Consider the following 21138-nt stretch of genomic DNA (forward strand, 5'->3'; position numbering starts at 1 on the left):
GAAGCCCACGACCATGTGCATGCTGAGAGGCAACCAGGCAAAGAGAAGAAGGGAAGGGCAGAAGAAAGGGTGCTTTTGGTAGAGGACAAGCTAACCTGTGGGGAGTTCACAGAAAGGGGAAGGTGAGAGGGGCAAAAGAGGAGCCTGTAGAGGCAGAGCCAAGTCTTGAAATGCTCCTCACCTTGGTGAGGACTTCAAGTGTAAGCCTGAAGGCCACAGGGAGCTGTTGGGGTGTTTTAATCAGTCAGGTGAATGATCTGCCAGACTTAGAAGCAGAGAGACCAGACACGAGGCCATTTTGGCACCCAAGCAAGAGTCAGTGGTGGCCTGAATAGAAATGGAGGCATTGGGAGATGGAGAAAAATAGGTTGATTGGATAAATGGTAGACAAGACAAGATTTTGAGATGAATTAGATGTGGCCAGTGAGATTGTAGGCCAAGGTGGTCAAGGAGGGTTTCAGAGAAGGCGCTGTGTCTTTAAGGATGGGGAGGCTTCTGTTGGGCAGGACAGGAGGAAGAGAACACTGAGGCCCTGGAAATGCCTGTAGAGGCTGGGAGTGAGTCAGGGAAGACCAGCAGGAGCTGGGGGCCAAGACTTGATCAAATGGTTGGGAGAGGAGTTAGTTCAAGAGATAAGTGGGAGACAGGTGACATTTACTGAGTGCTTACCATAGATGAAGTGTAGTAATGACATCAGCTGCCAGGTTTTGAGTTCTGACTGTGCCAGATGCTGTGCCGAGTTGATCTTCTCCACAGTCCTATGAGGCAGACACTCTTTTCCCCTCCCCACCATATGGTTGAAGGAGGTGAGGGTTAAAGAGGTTCAGTGACAGACCCAAGGTCATACATGGGGAGGCCAGGACTAGAAACCAGAGACACTGCACACCAACCCAGTCCTCTCCCCTTCCTTCCTCTAGGATTGCCGAGGCTGCTAAGGAGCCCATCATAGATGAAGATGACGATGTGGCTGAAGAAAGACAAAGAATTATTAATGGGAGAAATAAAACTGATATCTTAAGCCTAAATGAACTAACCAAGGTAAGCAACTAGGTGTAGACAAGTTAGTTTGGAGGTGCCAGTTGGATCCACAGATGTCACAACATCGTAACTTGCCTTGCAGTATGCCTACACAAGCAATCCATTCTCCTACTTTTATGTGAGGTGTTCATTGCTGTGTTATAACTTGCCTTCCAAGAACACCTAATTCCAGGGCATTCTCCCCAGTTTTCATCTTGGGCACTGGCGCAGGGCCTCAGTGTGAGCCCCTGCACTGAGCCTCACTCACGCTTCTCCCTTCCATCTCGGCACAGTGGGTCAGCTTCGAGATTTCCTGGGGTTCACAACACCCCTCTGAACACCCGTGCCAATATGTAAGCTCCTCGCGTCAATAGTTCTCACCTAACCTATCCTCTGCTCTTTGCTCTCTCTTCCCTTCCCGCTCTAACTCCCTCTCGGTTCTCAGTCCAGTTTCTCTGCATCTTGCAGATTTATTCGGGCACCTCCAGCCCAGCAGTGGACAGGCTGTGTGTCGGAGTCCGCCCTGGAGAGGTGGGTGCCCTGCAGACTCCTGTGCATGCTGCTTCTCCCCGCCTACAGCAGGGCTATCACAGAGAAATCACATGCAGCCACAGAGGTCATTTTAAATTTTCTAGCAGCCACATGAAAAAAGTAAAAAAAAAAAAAAAATAAAAAAGTGAAATTAATTTTGATGATTTATTTTACCTAATATATCTGAAATACTGTCGTGTCAATACATAATTTATATAAAACATTGGTGCAATATTTTACATTCTTTTTTTGTTATTGTTTTAAGTTTTGAAAATCCAGGGTATGTATTATACATATAACATATGTCAGTTCAGACCAGATGCATTTCAAATGCTCAGCAGTCACTATAAGGGAGGAAAATCCTCTTTCCTCTACCCTCCTGGGTTCTCTGCATAGAGCTCTGTAAGTCGGACTGATGAAAGACAGATTAAGAAGAGAAAAACAGACAGACATTTATTAGGGAATGATCAGAGATAAATGACACGAGAGGTGGTTAGAACTTGGGCTTATATAGCGTCTTGGCAAAGGGATGATACATTTTTAGAGAAGTGACAAGACAAAGGAAAAGGACCTTGAGTCAGTAGGGGTGGCAAATTATAGAAAAGGCAAATATGGGAGAAACTGATGGTAGATAAAGGCTAGTTAGTAATGTTTGTTATAGATTCCTCTGGTGCTGTCTCCAGGCTGAGAGCAAGAGAGGACACCCTGTAAACTTATGTCCTGCTTTTAGGCAAACAGGGGAGGGTAGAGAATTTTTATTTCTTTTTTTTTTTTAAGATTTTATTTATTTATTTGACAGAGAGGGAACACAAGCAGGGGGAGAGGGAGAGGGAGAAGCAGGCTTCCCGCTGAGCAGGGAGCCGGTTGCGGGACCCGATCCCAGGGCCCTGGGATCATGACCTGAGCTGAAGGCAGTTGCTTAACCAACTGAGCCACCCAGGCGCCCCCAGAGAGCTTTGTATCTGCTGCTTCTTAATTGCCTTCAGCTCAAAATCATCCTTATGCCAAAGTGGCTTATCTCGAGGTAGCAAATTCTGCTAGCCTGTAGCACACATGGCTAGTGGCCTCCGTCACAGCAGCCCAGGTCGAAAGTGTTTCCCACCTACCCACACACTTGCCCTAGGGCCTCACAGTCCCCACTCCTTGGGCTGCTTGGGCTCTAGGATGAGGCCAGTCCTGTGTGTTCTCCCTCAGTGCTTTGGTCTTCTGGGCGTGAATGGAGCTGGCAAAACAACCACATTCAGGATGCTTACTGGGGACACCACAGTGACCTCAGGCGACGCCACTGTAGCAGGCAAGAGGTGAGTGTCCTCTCCTCCCATCTCAGGGTGTCTCTCACAGGTCCTGGGCCATGTTCCCATCCCAGCATAGGGAAAGTGAGCATCACACCCTGTACTGAGGTTGATCCTAAGAGCATGGAAGATCTGTGCAGAAGAGTAGGCCTCCCAGAAAGCATGGTCTAAAAAGTACAAGACACAGACTCTCTGGGAAATTTAATTGAATTGTGATTGTTAAGACATGCCCCTGTAAGCATGGATTCTTGGAAACTTCTAGGAAGCACTGTGTCAGTGGTTCTTAGTCTTTTTGGGGTTATAGACTCCTTTAAATATCTGATGAACGCTTGTACTTTCTTCCTATAAAAATAGACCATTATTGGGGCACCTGGCTGGCTCATCTGGTAGAGCATGTGACTCTTGATCTTGGGGTTGTGGGTTCAAGCCCCACATTGGGTATAGAGATTACTTAAAAAAAAAATAAAGTCTTTAAAAATACATACACACACACGCACACCATTATCCCCCATTATTTCCCTCCATACATTTTTGCAAAGAGTTTAAGGAAATTTACTGAAGCCTGAAGCACATTTATGATCCTGCAGGATCCCTGGGTCCCAGGTTAAGGACTGCTGTGGGGAAGCACCCTTTCTCTGGATCGAGTTTCTAGATGGGGACTGGTTTAAGAGCCTTCATGGGCTTTAGTCTGATTTGGCTATTCCGTGCTGATGCTTGGCTTTGCCAGGCCAAGGAGAATTTATAAAGGGAAAATTGGCATGTGTCCTTGGATTCTGAAGGGTGCCTGCTGCACTCTCTAACAAGGTGTGAGGAAACAGACTGGTCCTCTGTGGCCCAGGATCAGGAACACAAACCTACGCTGTTTGCCACTTTCCAGGCTGCTCCCTGAGCAGCAGAGCTCATAGGCATCAGATGTGCCCAGAGGAACCCTCTGCCCTGGTTTATAAATGGAGTTGCACAGTGCTGACTTCTGCTCAGCATCTGCCTGACCTAGGCCTCCTTCCCTCACCTGGGAGCCATCCTCAGCCTCATGGCTGAAGGCCCACTGGACATGGCTCAGCCAGGATGAATTTTTTTCCCCAGCCTTCCCCAGCCATCCCTTTTGGGTCTAGAGCAAAGGAACAAGCAGGAGTGAAGCTAGACCATGGCTGAGTCTGTCTCATCTGCAGATCCAGCTTAGCCTGCAACCAAGCAAGTAACTTGACAGTGGTAACAAAAGGAGTCTTGGGGGACCAAGGGATAGCGGGCAGGAGGATATAATGGCATTTACCACAAGACATCAGATGACAGTCCAAGTAAGACACAGCCTGATACCTAAAAGATGGGAGCTAGATGAAGTGGAAACTGGAACACAACTGTAGCTTTAAGATGCAGGATTGGGTTCCTCTGGTAGGGCAGCTCCCGTGAACTTGGCAAAGTACTCTCCTTGCCTCGCTGGGTGGTTTTAATTGGCCCAGCTGCACCTGAAGTACTTTTTATTATAGTGGGGGGCTGCATGGCGCCTCTCTGTCCCATCCTGTTGCATCCATCTTTTATTCATAGATCCTAAGCTACAGGGGAAGCAGAGAGAGCAGGGAGAGATTAGACCAGATTAGACAGTTTATTTTTTCATCAAGGCAAAGTATTTTCTAGTGGGGGAGAATTATCAGTCAAAGGGAGTTGATAGAACTCAATTCACTTCCTCACTGTTCCCTGCCAGTCTCTTGCTCTGGATAGGGATCTAACTGGTTCCTCTTTCATTTACTGTATCTCTGCCAGTAAGCCCAGATGGGGAAGTTTACTTCCTTTAGGGAGTATGCCTCTTCTCTGATTCTGTCCCAAATGTCTGAAAGGGATCAGAAATCACTGGTCATTTTCTTTTTTTTTTTCCTTTTAAAGATTTATTTCAGAGAGAGAGTGTGTGTGTAGTGAATGGGGAGAGGGGCAGAGGGCAAGGGAGAGAGAGAACCTCAAGCAGACTCCCCACTGAGCAAGGAACCCAATGCAGGGCTTGATCTCAAGACCCATGAGAAAATGACCTGAGCCAAAATCACAAGTTGAACGCTTAACGGAATGAGCCACCCAGGCACCCCTCACTGGTCATTTTCTAAAGTCTGATCTTCCCTTTGTTTTTAAAACCACATATGAGGTGATCTACTCCAAAACTAAAGCTGACTTTGGGTAACAGCTATTCAGTTTATCCTAGACAGAGAAACTTGGAAAGATCTATTGGATTCAAAGCTCAGATTTCCAGAAGTTCATCAGTTTCTAACCAAAGGGCCCCTGCTTTGATTCATAAATGTTATGTACATTTCTGAAGTAAAGCAGAAGAGGTATCTTGCTTATCCCATTGGCAGAAGCTCTCCAGCCCCAGCTCTGTTGTCATCCCCCCCCCCTTTGAAGAAAACTTGCTAATCGCTTTTTCTTCTTGCAGTATTTTAACCAATATATCTGACGTCCATCAAAATATGGGTTATTGTCCTCAGTTTGATGCAATCGATGACATGCTCACAGGGCGAGAACATCTTTACCTTTATGCCCGGCTGCGAGGTGTACCGGCAGATGAAATTGAGAGGGTAAAAAATAGTTTCTTGTAGCCACTCAGGAGTTTGGTGAACCCTAAGCCTATTTCATGACAGTGAATTTATTTAGAGATGGGAAAGTTGGAACGTGCTGTCCATTCAACAGATGCTTTCTCAGTGTCTACTATATGCCAAATACTGTTATATTTGGGGGGATTGCAGTAAACAAAACAAGAAAATCCCTGGCTTCCTATCTAACAAAACAATGTATGCATTTACCCTTTGATTCAGCAATCCCACTTCTGGGAATTTACCCCAAGGATATACCTCCCACAGGGCAAAATCTATATGCACAGGTTATTCATTGCATTAGTAGTCACAAAACATTGGGAATTACCTAAATATTCAGGCATAGGAGATTGGTCGAATCATTTATGGTACATACACGTAATAAAGTCTTATGCACACACACATACACAGAAAATCTCTGTGAACTGATATGGAGTTATTTCCTAAAGATACTAAGTAAAAAAAGCAAACGGCAAAAGAGCAAATGCAGAATTCTACTTTTTTCCCCATTTTCTGTTGAAGTATAGTTGACATACAATGTTACATTAGTTTCGGGTGTATAATAGTGATTTGACAACTCCATGCATTGTGCTGTGCCCACAGGAAGTGTAGCTACCATCTGTCACCATACAATGCTATTATAACACCATTGCAATGACAAATTCCAGTGCTGGGACAGTATAGGTATAAAACGAGCCTGAAACATCTTTTTATGCCAGAAAGTAAAGTGCTTAAAAAAGGGGGGGAAGGGGCATGTCAGAGCTACACAGGAGCCATCTTGAAGGGGTTCCCTATAGCCAAACGGGGTATAGTTTGAACATCAAAATAATAAATACCCTGATCAATTATAAAACATGGGGGGCAACAGAGGAATTCATAACTCCATACTGTTAAATAGATAAATAAGAGAAAAGGGATGGTTCTTGCCTACACTCAAATGCTGAGAGCCGACTGATTAGGGTGGAAGAATTCTAGAGTTGGGAAATCATTTTATAGTGATCATAGTAAAGATTGGATTGTACAAGAATCAACCATGGTTGCTAAATCTAGGGGAAATTTTTTTATGAGAAGCAAGATATTTATATAGCTTAAAAGTATCTGCCACAGATTGCTTATTGGTTGTGAGGAGGAAGTATCATAATTTCACAATGAAGAAATGAGACAACACCTTAATTGGGTGATCAGAATTAACATCGCATATGAGGGGCGCCTGGACATGTCCTGCCCCTAGAGGTGATACCCTGAGAAGGACACAACAATACATAATATTCTGATTGAGAACATGTAACCTGAATCTTATCATGAGAAAACATCAAACAAACTCTAAATGAACGTTCTGTTAAAAAAAAAAAAATACCGGGGCTGTACTCTTCAAAAGTATCAAAGTCACAAAAGACAAAGAAAGGCTATGGAAATGTTCCTGATCACAGGAGCTAAGTAGACAACGGTGACTGAGTAATGGACACTAGACTGCATCCTGTACTGGATAGAAAATAATGCCATGAAGGACATCATTGGGCCAGTTGGCAAAACTAGACTATGAAAGGTAGATCAGATGAAAGTATCAGAATAATGTTAAACTTACTGACACTGATAACTGTACTGTGGTTATGTAAGAGTATTCCTCTTCTTAGGAAGTAGACACTAAAGTATTTAGGAGTAAAGGGCCATGATACATACCTTAAATGGCTCTGAAAAAATATGTGTGTGCATATGTATGTGCATGTGCACACACGCCCAACATAAGAAAGGGAGAGAGAAAAAGAGTGAAGTGTTTATGAATGTTTTTCTATTATTCTTATTTTTAAACATTTCTGTAAGTTGGAAACTATTCCAAATAAGAAGTTAAAAGTGAAGCTTACATTCTAGTGGGAAGAACAGATAATAAATAGATAAGTAAGTAAAATATACTTTTAAAAGTGAAAAGTTGGTAGGGGAAAAGTAAAGTAGGGAAGAATTTTTAGGTAGGGTGGCACAGGGCCAACATCACAGAGGAAGTGACCTCTGAGTGAAGACCTGAAGGAGCTGACAGAGTGAGCCATGGGGATATCTAGGGGAAGAACATTCCAGGCAGAGGTACAATAAGTACAGAAGGTAGAAACATGGTGGGCTTGTCTCCAAAGACTTCTCTAGTTTTCTTCCTGTGCACATTCACACACTCACACACACACACACACACACACACACACACACACACACACACACACACAGAGTTCTTTGTCATAATTTCTGTTGATTTTCCTCAAAGCAATTTTACAATCTGTCATTATTCTGTTTAGTTCAATTGTGTGTCATCCCCCACTCCATCTGTGAGTACGACAGCAATGGCTACGTTCACCATTATTCTCCAGTGCCTAGTACAGTGTCTGACTCATAGCAGTGGCTCGATATGTGTATATTAGATGCGAACAGACTTCAAGTGTGACCCTGTTGCGGGGTGGAAGCAACAGGTCTGACACCCACCATCAGACCCTGGGACTCTTCCACTCTTACCCATAGTCTGGGAACCTACGTGAGAAGCACTGCCTTGCCCTTCATAAGGCTGAGGGTCATTTCTCCAGGGGCCGCACCAAGCCACACTGCAATGTAAGGCACAGTATGGAAAGGGGATGTCTGGCCCCTGAAGCCCATGAACCACCCCCGAGCCAGTAGGTGACCTTGTGTCAGCCTAGCTGTATCTGTCATCCTGATGGTGTGAGATCTGGGAGCCTAAGACTTCGAATTGGTGGAAGTTAGCTTGTTTGTCTTTTCACAGTGGGTTTTCTTCCTCTTCCCTAGGTGGCAAACTGGAGTATTCAGAGCCTGGGCCTGTCTCCCTATGCAGACCGCCTGGTTGGCACCTACAGTGGAGGCAACAAGCGGAAACTCTCTACGGCCATCGCCCTGATGGGCTGCCCACCTCTGGTGCTGCTGGTGAGGGTTACCGGGACGTGTGGGGACAGAGGGGCCCGAGGGCCTGAACCAAGAGCTGCATCTCTGTGGTTGGGCCAGCGGATTTAGAAAATGCAGCCATCTGTTTTTGTCTAGACTGTTTCCTGTACTGCTTGCTTTGAGCAAATCAACCCAGTGTTTGGTTCACAACTCTTGGGGGAAACTGGAGTCACAACATATTCTCACTCTGAGCCCCTGGGAAATCTGTTATGGGCCCACAGGCTCATAGCAGGGAAGTTCAGCCCCTCTGGTCAGAAATTACTGCTGGAGGAAGTCTGCTCGGGCTGCAAAGTGGGCAGGAACACTGGCCTGGATCAGAGGCTCATGAGATTCTCCCTGGAGCTGCACCAGACCCAAGGCCCTTGTGCTCATGCAGTCAGGGGTTTATGAGGGCAGGGGTCGCAGGGCTGGGAGGTGACTCATACAAGTCACCTGGGCTATCTGTCTCCTTCCTTGCAAATTATGTGTAAGTTTGTTGGGTTTTTTATATTCAAGACAATTCTGCCATTGCCTTAATCAACCTTAACCCATTGATGGGCTGAAATGGGTCAATGGAGATGCATAATGTCTCTTTACTGTCCTGGTTGACCCCCTGCCTTCCCTACCCGAAGCCTGGGTTCCTTAAGTCTTACTCACTTTGGGGAGGGGGGAGCACTTTGTATATTGTCTGCCAGAGAGCAGAGCTGCTCAGAGGGAGTCAGCCAAGGAGGGTGCAGTAACCAGGAGAGGCTGGCTCCAAGCCCAGTTCCCTGCCCTCTCTGCCTCCCCACAGGATGAGCCCACCACAGGCATGGACCCTCAGGCACGCCGCATGTTATGGAACACCATTGTGAGCATCATCAGGGAAGGGAGAGCTGTGGTCCTCACATCCCACAGGCAAGAGATTCCCAGGGGCTGGGGTGGAAGAGGTGGGCAGACAGGAGCCCTCGCCCCTCCTTACTTCCTCTCTCCTATCCCACAGCATGGAAGAATGTGAAGCTCTGTGTACCCGACTGGCCATCATGGTAAAGGGCACCTTTCAGTGTCTGGGCACCATTCAGCACCTCAAGTACAAGTAAGGATAGGCTGGGGGTTGACTTTGTTACCTTCCTTGGTGGTGTCAACTAGGCCCCGTGCTCTCTACTGACACTTGGGAGGGTCCTGCTGCCCTTACCCCACTGGCAGAGGCATGTGGTCTGGGCCTTGCTCCACAGCGGCAGACAGAGAAAGCTGCTGTGCTGAAAGCAACTTCTCTATATTGGGCTAATTGCCTGTGGTTGAGGGTTCCCTGAGTCTCCAGGTGGGGTTCTGATTGGGGCATATGCAGAGCCTGGCTGAGATGAGGGAGGGTCACTACCACTGTCTCATTATCCCCCCACTTATCCCAACAGATCCAGCACCAATGACCTAATAGGAGCCCATGACCAACATAGGGATGGTTAGGAGATCAAATAGCCTGAGGATCAGTTTTCTTTTCAGACATGTTTTATGCTTTTGAGTTTGAGAAGTGACCATGTAGTATATGACAAACCAACAATGCTAAGTAATCTTCAGTAGAATTACCCTGGCCCCATAAATTGTAAACTGCTGTCAATAATGCATTATTAATAATATTTTGTGTGCCAAAGCCAAAATTAATCAGTTAAAGTGAGATTATTATAATAATGCCGTGCTTCCTTGCATTCTGATATGCTCTATGAACTAGGAAGGGTAGATTTGTAGTTATTACTCATTTATTTAACAAACACTTTTTATGAGCCCAGAATATAAAGTCACTGTGCTAGTTGGTAAGAGGAACAGTACATAACCTTATCTAGGCTGAAATGCTTAGTCGTCTTGTACCCATGAGACTGTTGCCCAAGACACATCATCCTTCATATGCATCAGGGCAGATGAGTGACTGAGAGGAAGGTCTAGTAGATTAGCTGCATTTGGGTTATTTGACCTGTGATTTCTTGAGCAACTACAGCTTGGATGCTGGACAGATATCTAGGGGGGACGTCAGCTGAGCATATGAGGTCACCAGAGCCATGTTCTAGCTTCCTGGGTCCAACTGCAGGAGACATGTGTGGATTCCCTACTGCTTTCCCTCTCATCAGTATCCTCATGGTAGAGCAGGTAAGAGGGGAATATCTGCCATGTGGAGGGACAGTCAGTTTTCCAGAGCTGAAAGGAAAGGTATTTTATTGTAGAGGGGAACAACCCTTGGTTGTTGGTCATGGAGGGAGCCTTGAAATAAATTCTAACTGACACAGTATACCCTGACATAAGCATATAAGGAAGCCAGCTGTTCATGCACACACTCCTTAGTGGACCATTCTGTATCCACCTGTGGGTGACCTGGTGAGGGGAAGAGGGAAACGCTGATGGTCCCGACCCTAGCAGCTCCCATTTGTTCTGGAAGTTTCCATAGGGAAGTGCTGCCTTCCCAAGTCTTAGTGCCCTCCTGGGGATCCCTTTGAAGGAGGAGGCAGCTTTCCATTACTGAGTAAACACTAGTTCCAGAGGCCTTCGTGGGCAGGTTGTGATCTCCACAAGGGGCTAAAACCACCTTTGACTTCAGCAGGTAAATGGGAGGGAAAGGAGCAGGGAGCATCCCTTCCTCCAGGAGTTGGACTGAGGAAGCTGTGACACAGGTCTGGTGACTCACTTCACCACACAGACATTTGGACCTCTACAAACTTAGTATCAAACTGTTTTTTCCAGGAACTGTCATGGGTTTTTTCCTACTAGTTTTAAACATGCACACAGGGTCTATAGTATGAGCCTTTCATACCCAATATTTTTGGCAAATCTATTCCTTATTTCCGAATTGCCTCAGACCCAGCTACTAATAGGCCCATGCCGTGCTACCCTGTGTGTCGCCTAGGTTTGGAGATGGCTACATTGTCACGATGAAAATCAAATCCCCAAAGGAAGACTTGCTTCCTGACCTGAATCTGGTGGAGCAGTTCTTCCAGGGGAACTTCCCGGGCAGCGTGCAGAGGGAGAGACACTACAACATGCTCCAGTTCCAGGTCTCCTCCTCCTCCCTGGCCCGCATCTTCCAGCTGCTCATCTCCCACAAGGACAGCCTGCTCATCGAGGAGTACTCCGTCACGCAGACCACGCTGGACCAGGCAGGTTGCCTGATGGGCGCATGTGCGGAGGGGGGCTGTGTGCATACTGGGCTGGAAGCCACATGAGAGGGAGCACCACATGCCTGATTTTTAATGCTCTGGTTCCTCTGTCTGTTAGGGTAAAGCTTGGTAGATCCGAAATTGTCTTCTAATGATATTTTAGTCATCAGCAAATTTCCTTGACTACATCATCCTTCCCCACTGCACTGTTACTTTATTTCATCCTTCCTGGTTGGTGGTGGTGGCTTTTTTTTTTTCCTTTTCAAATCAATGTTAATTGATGCTTAATTTACATTCAATCAAATGCACCCACTCAAAGTGCTCAATTTGGGGATTTTTGATAAGCCTGCATGCCATGAATCAGAGTTTTTAATGTGATCACTTTTTAAAATTTTATGGCAAAGTATGTATAACATAATTAGCCATTCTTAAGTGTACAATTCGGTGGCATTAAGTAAGTCACATTATTGTGAAACGGATCACCAACATCCATCTCCAGAAATTTTTCATCTTCCCAAACTGAAACTGTATATCCATTAGACAAGAATTCCTCATGAACCACTTCCCCCAGCCACTGGTAACCACTGTTCTGCTTTTTAGTGACTACTCCACATACCTTATATAAGTGGAATCATACAGCATTTGTCCTTTTGTGTCTAGCTTGTTTCACTTAATGTCCTCCAGTTTATCCACATCGTAGCATGTCAGAATCTCCTTCTTTTAAAGGCTGAGTCATATTCCATTATACGTATAGACCATGTTTTGTTTATCCATTCATCCATTTGGACATTTGAGTTGTCTCTGGGGGTTACTGTTGTTGCTGTCTGTTTGCTTTAAATAAACATCCTTAAGACTGTCTAATAAAGCCGTGGAAATAGGCAAGTCTCCTATAGGCTTTGAGGAGCTGGCTCTCCGGCACACCAGCACCTTCTTGCCAGCAGATGAAGGCAGGGGCAGGAATCACAGCCGTACTGCACATTGAATAAAGAACAGAGAAGAGAGGAGATCGGGCTCCTGCTTTTGTTTTTGTTTGTTTGTTTTCAGTTTCTTTACAGGTTTAGGAGGATGCTGCTAGCTGAGCATCTACCCAGAGTCCTTTGAATCCTCCCCTGGGAATTCCTTTGGCTCAGCTCAGAATTCTAAGAAACAAGCCTGTCCTGGGCACGGGAGGCTGGGCTTGTGGGTGGGCCACCCTCCCCTCCTGCAGGACACAGCTGCTCTAGTGGAGCTGTACATTAGCTGTGGGAGAGAGACAGAAAGTGGGTGGGAGGATGGGTCGAGGACACCATTTTTCTGGAAACATCTACCTACTCTTGCTCTCCTACTCTTGTCTCCAGGTATTTGTGAATTTTGCTAAACAGCAGACTGAAATTCATGACTTTCCTTTGCACCCTCGCGCCGCTGGAGCCAGCCAACAAGCCAAGGTACTCCTGCCCCTTTTTCATAGTCCGCTGTTTGAGGCAGATCCTCAGCTCAGGGACTGATCCACTGAGCCTGAGGGGCCCCAAGGCCCAGATATGCCTCCCACAAGAGTGACCCCCATACCACATCCCCACCACTCCCCACCAGTTCTGTGCTGAGGGACTGTTCAGTCAGTGGTTGTGGAGGTTCCTTTTATAATCAAGAAGCTATCTGGGTGGTGCGGGAGAGCATTTTTGAAAAGAACTTTCCCATATGTTTTTGCTTATAGAGAAAAGACTTGGGTTTTAGAAATATGAAGCAGGGAAAATAGGAGAGAGTATTAAAATGTTTGGGTTGTTGGGATACTTGACATTTATGTTTTTGGTCATATGTTTGAGTTTCAAAGGAAAGAAATTAACTGGCACTCCATTTCAATGGTGGACATATTTGGTTAGAGCAAGATTATTGTCTGTTTTAGGAAGAGGGCTTGTTTTTCTGTATAAAAGTATCAAGGGGCGCCTGGCTGGCTCAGTTGGTAGAGCATGCTACTCTTGATCTTGGGGTTGTAAGTTCAAGCCCTACATTGGGTGTAGGGATTACTTAAAAAATTAATTAATTAAAATAATCTCAAGATGGTGGAGGAAGAAGCAATAGAAAGTGTGTATCCTGGCCTATGATAACCCTTGGGATAGTTGCTTCCAGGATCCTGCCCTGGCATGGTGCTCCATGTAAGGAGCATGTCTACCCCATCCCAGTTCCCCAGAAAGAGAGAGAGCACTAGAGAGAGTACTGGAAGAGGCACTGGTATCCAAGTGCCTTGGCTTAAGCCTGGGAATTTTTTAAAAAAATTTTTAAGTAGGCTCCATGCCCAATGTGGGGCTTGAATTCATGACCCTGAGATTGAGAGTCACATGCTCTACTGACTGAACCAGCCAGGTGCCCCAAGCCTGGGATTTTAATGGGACAAATTAATTCAGCCATTCTGTCCAAACTTACCTCGAGAATAAAATCAAAGCATTTCTCCAATAGGCAAAGATGTGCAAAATCTTATTTCCTATAAAATTCTCATTCCTCCAACCAGTTTCTTTTTTTTTCTCAGTTTCAATGTTTCACCCCATTTTATTTTTTAAATAAGTTTGAAAGTTGTTAAGTATTTTACTTATATTTTTTATCCAATCAAAGAACTAAACTCTTAGGGCCTTATTTGCTGTTTTCTTAAAATTATATAACCTTACTTCTGAACTTACTCCCTAAGAAGTTTTAAGTGATCTCTCATTTGCATTTGATATTATTAAATCACCCAATTTCCCATTTAGAAATTTCTTAACCAAAAAATTCATAGGACAAGTTTTCAATTTCAACACATATAGCTGTACATACCATATGGTGATTTGTTCCAGAATGAAGTTATAATGATGGACTCTACTCCTAGATTCTAGATTACATCAGTGATATATAATAATATATGCTTTATTTATACTCAGGGTAGATACATATATTCTTCTAGTAAGTGTGGAAAGGATTAAAATAATCAGTTTGGAATAATGGGATTCAAATTCTGTTTTTGAAGCTTAAAGACACTGGAACTTTAGCCAAAAGTAGTAGATAAAATGTGAATAGAATTTATCAAAATGTAGAAAAAGTAAGCATCCTGAAGCTATCTGCTTCTGAAAAAATGGCAGGCAGACTTTTGGCCAGTACTAATTTGTCTTACTACATCAATTCAGATTTTATAAAAATTCTGTCTCTTCCAGGGTGAGCGTAAGTGGTATGTAGAATAGTGAAGCCTTATCCAGGATACTGTTTACTCATGAATCACACCACATTCTAGCTGCACTGCTTTCATAATGCAGAACCTAAAGCATCTTTTCCAGTTATCTTAGCAAAAGCTATCTTTCTCTATATATGGCAGTTGAGACTTGTTTTGTATAATTGCTTCTTAGTTATAATCACATTTGAAAACTTTTAAGTGTACTCTACTATTTTAAATATGTTCCTTTATAGCTGAACCTCCCACCAGTCTCTTAGTTGCAAAAAACAAAACAAAACAAAACAAAAAACCCCACAAATCTTACCACTGATTGAAACACTCCTTTCCAAAGCCATGCTTGCGATGAATTTTTCCCCTTCCTCTTGTCTAGTAGAGACTTGACAGCTTTGAAAGGTTAACCTTATCCCCATCTCCCCAGAGGACCCAGAAATGCCTACGTATAGGCATCTGTCTAGGGAATGGTAGTTCTGCTTAGATTTTCTAGCCACTCTTCCTCATTTATAAATCTTATACTTGGTGTTTGTTTACACCTGTAGAAAATTATTCTTTGAAAGCCACTTGCAGTTATGAACCCCTTTGATAACTCATTGGGTAGCAAAAGTGTTTCCTAGAACTATCAATGTTCTCCCCACCCCAACCTGGTATATTCTCTCTCAAAGGGCTAAAACCAGGTCATCTCTGGGCCAGGTAAGGGACGCTGATGATCTGTGATCTGCAGCATTTAATTCCAAACTTTTCCCCCTTATTGGATGTGACCATTTTTCTATTTTGTTTGTCACATTTTAGTATACAAATATTATAATAGAAAACCTACTGCAACACAATTATTAAATTGGTATATTTTTATAATAAATTTTTTATTCAAACCCTAACTCTGACTTAATGACATACTACCTTTATACAGGTTTGCAAAAATTCTCTTGTAAAACTTTGTGTATAAATAAATGTCATGAAAGAAATAGTAATTACATTCTTGTTTATATTATACCACTTCGAAATAATTTCCCTTAATGTCTCTTACAAACAAGAAAAAGGTAGTTTCTCTCAATAAGTTCTAGAAAACATTCACAACTTGCCTCCAAACACACGTGACAGCACAGCTTTAGGAAGTTCAGCAGGCTGGTGGCTTCCCAGCCTCACTTGTGCTTGAGGACCACCACCAGCATTTCATTATCTAGAGAGCAGTGTATCTGGTTATCAAGAATGCTTTGAATTCTTAAAGGACTCAGTACTGGAAAATATCCTTCAGGATGAGGTTTGTGGAATGTCACAATCTGTTTTATGGAAACAAGTGAGGGTCAAGGTTTCAGTAGATAACTAGGTGATTGATGATCAGTCAACTTAGTAACGTCCTAAAGGGGCTTATAAATTAGTGACCATCACACGTGTTTTCCGGAAGCAGGAACAACTCAGATCAGTTTCTGATCCTTAGTCTTTTTTTTTTGTCTGCAATTTTATTTTTTTATTGAAGTGTAGTTGACATACAATATTATATTAGTTTCAAGTATACAACATAAATTGTGAAAATGTAGTGATTTGGCAATTACATACATTACCAAATGCTCACCATAGTCACCATACAATATTGTTATAATATTACTGACTATATTCCCTATGCTATACTTTTCCTCCCTATGACTTATTTATTTTACAGCTGGAAGTTTCTATCTCTTTATCTCCTTTACCCATTTCACTCACCCTCCTACCCCTCCCCTCTGTCAACCACCAGTTTATTCTCTGAATTTATGAGTCTGTTTCTGGCTTGTTTATTTGTTTTGATTTTTAGATTCTGTGTATAAATGAAGTCACATGGTATTTGTCTTTCTGTCTGACTTATTTCACTTAGCATAATACCCTCTAGGTCCATCCATGTTGTCATGAATGGCAGAATTTCATTCTTTTATGGCTGAATAATATTGCATTGTATATATGTGTCACATCTTTTTTTTTAGTTTTTTTTTTATTTGGGCATAGTTTACACACAATGTTACATTAGTTTCAGGTGTACAATATAATGATTCAGCTTCTCTATACTTTAGGCTGTGCTCACCACAATATACCACATGTTTATCCATTCATCTATCAGTGGACACTTGGGTTGCTTCCATATCTTGGCTATTGTAAATAATGCTGTAATAAACATAGGGATGCGTGTATCCCTTTGAATTAGTGCTTTTGTTTTCTCTGGGTAAATACCCAGAAATAGAATTACTGGATCAAATGGTATTTCTGTTTTCCACAGTGTTTTCCAGAGTGGCGGCACCAATTTATATTCCCACCTACAGCACATGAGGGTTCTGTTTTCTCCACATTCTCATCAACGCTTATTGTTTCTTGTCTTTTTGATACTAGCCATTTTGACTAGTGTGAGGTGATATTTCATTGTGGGTTTGATTTGCATATCCCTCATGATTAGTGATGTTGAGCATCTTTTCATGTGTCTGCTGGCCATTTCTTTGGAAAAATGTCTATTCTGGTACTCTGCACATTTTTAATTTAATTTATTATTATTATTATTATTTCTAAGTAGGCTCTGTGTCCATTGTGGAGCCCAATGCAGTGCTTAAATTCACAACATTGAGATCAAGACCTGAACTGAGACCAAGGGTTTGATGCTCAACCAACTGAACCACCCAGGCGCCCCCCTCTGCCCATTTTTTAATTGGATTTTTTGGTTTTTTGGTGTTGAGTCTGATCCTTATTCATTGTTAAAGAGTTTCCATGCATATTTTCTACCCTTATCAATTAGTTTCTGAAGTACCTGCAGCCTTGCCTGGGATCTTTGCCCCACCTCAAAGCATGTTCTTAGCCCTTAATACTAAATTAATCATCTCAAGAGCATGTGTGATTTTTAAGCTAGATAATTGATAAACCACATGTTGTCTAAATTTGGGCAGGCTTCCGTCTAACCCCCCTCCTTACTGACACTCCTCCCACTCCCCACAACTGGTATAAGAATTCAGCCTGTACCTTCTAACTGGAGAGCATGTCTCTCCAGTTAGAAAGGTGTCCCCTTCTTCAGGAGCTGGACATAATGACTGAGCTTTGATCTGTAGCCTGCTGTCCTAAACCCTAGCTCCAATGTCTCCCACCTTTCCGATTTTCATGCTTCCCAGGAGCCACCTTCGTGGGAACTATACAAAGGGAATTCTGTACCCCATGAATGACCTAAGTCATGACTTCTTGGCTTTTAAGACAGGAAAAGCATGGTAACGTTTTTAGGCTAAAAATCAAACCAATAAAAGCTACCATGACAGCCTTTGGAAATCGCACAGAGGGTGTAGATTCCCTCAAAGAGGCAAGCATGTGCACACAGATGGCCTGAGTTTTTATAACGTCTACACCATAGAGCCAGAGGAACCTGAGGGGTCATCTGGTCCAGCCTTTTCTCAGACAAGGAAACAAGCATAGCCCATATCCTTGGTGATCTGACAGAATCACAGGATCCTCCGCTGAACTTCCTTCAGCAATTGATTGACAGCTGTTTAACTTTTAAAATTTAAAAGCTGATGTGCAGTCTTTTCACAAAACCAAGATGACAAGAGCCCCTCTGATCTCCTTCCACAGGTCTGATCTCCACACTACTCATTCGCTCCAGCCAGAAAGAAACTCTGGGCAGCTGGAAAGGCAGGAGCCTTTGCCATATGGTCATCTGGTCGAACCCGCTCAGCCGCAGAAACAAACCCATGCGGGCCATACCGCGAGCTCCGCAGGGGGCTCTTTCAGAGAGAAACCACCACTGACTTGCTTACCTCAAACACCTGATGATGAAACTGACCCAGCCAAACAAATGCAAAACCCTTCTTATCCAGCCCATCCTACTAGGAGCACTACTCCATATCACGCTCATTTTCAGTGGGTCTTCTGTTGTGTGTGTGTGTGTGTGTGTGTGTGTATTTTTAAGGAGCAAACAAAGTACAAATGTACTTATACAGACCATTTGAATTCACTCATCTCCCTGGTGTGCCCCACATGGTATTTAGACACCCTTTGTGCGTGTGTAGCTTCCTGTCACGGTGTGAGCTTCTGTGAGCATTACTGCCACAGAAGTGCTAGTCATGGGAAGATTCTGCAATGCTGGGGTGGACGTGAGTGGACTGGTCTTGATGTTCCATGTCAAGTCTGCTTTGTAGGGTTGAAGAAAACACCCAACTGGCAATGCACATAAACATTATCCATGGTCAGGGGGTATTAGCTGAATCTAGGTTTCATTTCCGTTTGCCCAGCTTATCTGAGTGCCTACCTCACAGGTATAATTAGGACAGGAGACAAAGAGGCAAGGACAAGTGAGAGTGGATGCTTGGTTGGACAGGAGATCCAACATGGCTCTGTAACTGTTTAGAGATGTCATATAGTGCCGTGCCATTTCCATGGTGCTGACGTGTGCATCTTCTGCAGGGATGTTAGGGGGGTAGTGGCTCACAGGACATCTAATTGTTTGCAGAAAAGCTCATGAAGGGGGCGCCTGGGTGGCTCAGTCGTTAAGCGTCTGCCTTCGGCTCAGGTCATGATCTCAGGGTCCTGGGATCGAACCCCGCATCAGGCTCCCAGCTCCGAGGGAAGCCTGCTTCTCCCTCTCCCACTCCCCCTGCTTGTGTTCCCTCTCTCGCTGTGTCTCTCTCTGTCAAATAAATAAATAAAAAATCTTAAAAAAAAGAAAAAGAAAAGCTCATGAAGAATCAGAACATAATCGTTTTAAACCAAACCATTTGGGGGGCACCTGTGTGGGGGAGGGGGGCATAAGCACTCATTTGTGGTGGGCTGTGGTGGTTTTAGGAAGGCATCCAGGACTGGGAAGAGTCGGGTATGGGGAAAATCCCACCTTGCCTAGGGGAGGGGAGCTCACTTTAGCTGTCTGTGTCTACTATACCTGAGCTCTCCATCGGCAATGTCTTGTGTCTTTTTTGTCATTTTCCCCAGCTCCCGACACACAAGAAACACTCAACAATTACTTGCCAAATTAAACACTATAAAAACCCAGCAAAGAAAAGTATATGGAAAAGAAGTAGGTCCAGGAAAATGATACCTCAAAAAGCTAAAGACAACAGCAAAGGGCAGGTAGAGCAACAGGGATGCTATGCTTTAAAAAAAATACCAATCACAAAACATAAGCAGGAAAAAAAAATCAAGGAAGAGGAGGCATGTCCACACTTCGTTTGAGTTTGAGGAGAATTCATGTTGGAACTGTGGCTCAAATCTCCTGAGAAGGTGTTACTCTATTGAAAGGTCTCCCAGTCTGGTTGAATAAGGGAGATTTACAAAGAAGAGGAAAGGAAAATGGAGAGTCAATTCAGAAAACAAGACCAGTCTGGAGATATTCCAGGAATATGACTTGTTGCCAGATCTTCTCAGGTTCCAATTCTTTGGGGAGCTCAAGATTTCAAAATAGTGGGAATCAAAAAAAGAATCTCTTTCACTCTGAGTAAAAAACTCATAGAAAGCTTCATTTGTATCTGCTATTATGACTCTCCTAAAGAGCCAGTAAGGGGAAAGTGGGGGGGACGACAAGGTTTGGGCTTGAAAGAAAGATTCTCTGTGACACCCTGGGTACTTGCCCCAGGACCAATAAGGACGGAGTTCTGTACCAGCAGGCCTGCAAAGCTTCTGGAGAAGGGAAGAAGATGTTCCCTAGACATATGGCAGTGTCACGTTGGTGGGACAGCTGTTTCAGGCACCAGAAAGAGACCACTGGGCCCAAGCTATGTGGGACTTGGTTTCCTCAATGTGGTAATTCAGTGCCTCAGCAGATCCTAAGATTAATAGTTTGTGACTCCTGATGTTCATAGGGCAATATTACTGTGACACTTTGTCCAAGGTGGTTGTCAAGTTGGGGAAAGCTTAAGTACTAGAAGTTTCAGATTCATAGAACCACAGGTTTGTGGAACTGCAAAATACCTCAGTGCTCAAAAACTAAGCCCTTATCTAATTGTTTTGTTTTGTACTGTTTTATTGGAAAAGGAAACCAAGCCCCCAAAAGATTAAATTACTTGGCTGGCCTTTCAGCCTTCCCCTCAGTCTCCGCTCTGGTCCTTCTCCAGTTAGTTCACTCCCATGTCCAATGAGACATGCCCATCAGACCCATAACTCTGGAATTCCCCTCCCAAATGTTCTAAAGTCTGCTTGTAGGGCCTGTATGGGCCTCTTTCTGGGGTCATAGGTCCGTGACCATGTGGAACTCACGTCTATATGTGGCACATGAGGCCTCTTGGGAAAGCAGGAGAGGGAGGTGAGCCATGAGGCAGCTGGCTCTGTGCCAACGTAGCCCAGTGGGAAGCTCCATGGAAACCAAGAAGTTGGAATTTGAATCTACATCATCGTGAAGGTCATTATTTAGTAGTTTGTTAGCTTCCTTGATATTCTTAAAGAATTGAGACATATATGGCATGAGGACTCCCAAAAGGTACTCTCCTCAGAGCCTTTCCCAAACCTCACCATGACCAGGTGCCTGATATAAGGTTCAGATGTATATGTCTTGTAGGGCTTTGCCTAAACTAGTCATCCTCTTGATCTTGTACATTTGTAACTTT

At 43.9% G+C, this 21138-nt stretch overlaps 1 protein-coding gene across 7 annotated transcripts in view; it reads left to right on the top strand.

The window, feature by feature from the left end:
• ABCA4 (ATP binding cassette subfamily A member 4) overlaps positions 1-19260 on the top strand; it is a 132285-nt gene extending 113025 nt beyond the window's left edge. For 6 of the 7 annotated variants that reach the window (XM_073896279.1, XM_073896282.1, XM_073896280.1 and 3 more), the window contains 10 exons: positions 918-1038; positions 1486-1548; positions 2743-2849; positions 5254-5395; positions 8189-8323; positions 9114-9217; positions 9303-9395; positions 11190-11439; positions 12777-12863; positions 18179-19259. In XM_073896279.1, coding sequence (XP_073752380.1) covers positions 918-1038; positions 1486-1548; positions 2743-2849; positions 5254-5395; positions 8189-8323; positions 9114-9217; positions 9303-9395; positions 11190-11439; positions 12777-12863; positions 18179-18184 — 1108 coding nt within the window. In that variant the 3' untranslated portion in view covers positions 18185-19259. Of the gene's footprint in view, positions 1-917; positions 1039-1485; positions 1549-2742; positions 2850-5253; positions 5396-8188; positions 8324-9113; positions 9218-9302; positions 9396-11189; positions 11440-12776; positions 12864-18178 lie in introns of all 7 variants that reach the window. The other variant, XM_025872229.2, reaches the window with a different exon arrangement.
• The last annotated feature ends 1878 nt before the right edge of the window (positions 19261-21138 follow it).

The sequence above is a fragment of the Callorhinus ursinus genome, unplaced genomic scaffold, assembly GCF_003265705.2.
Source record: "Callorhinus ursinus isolate GAN/ISIS: 27379988/994484 unplaced genomic scaffold, GSC_fseal_2.0 scaffold9, whole genome shotgun sequence".
Classification (NCBI taxonomy): Eukaryota; Metazoa; Chordata; class Mammalia; order Carnivora; family Otariidae; genus Callorhinus; species Callorhinus ursinus.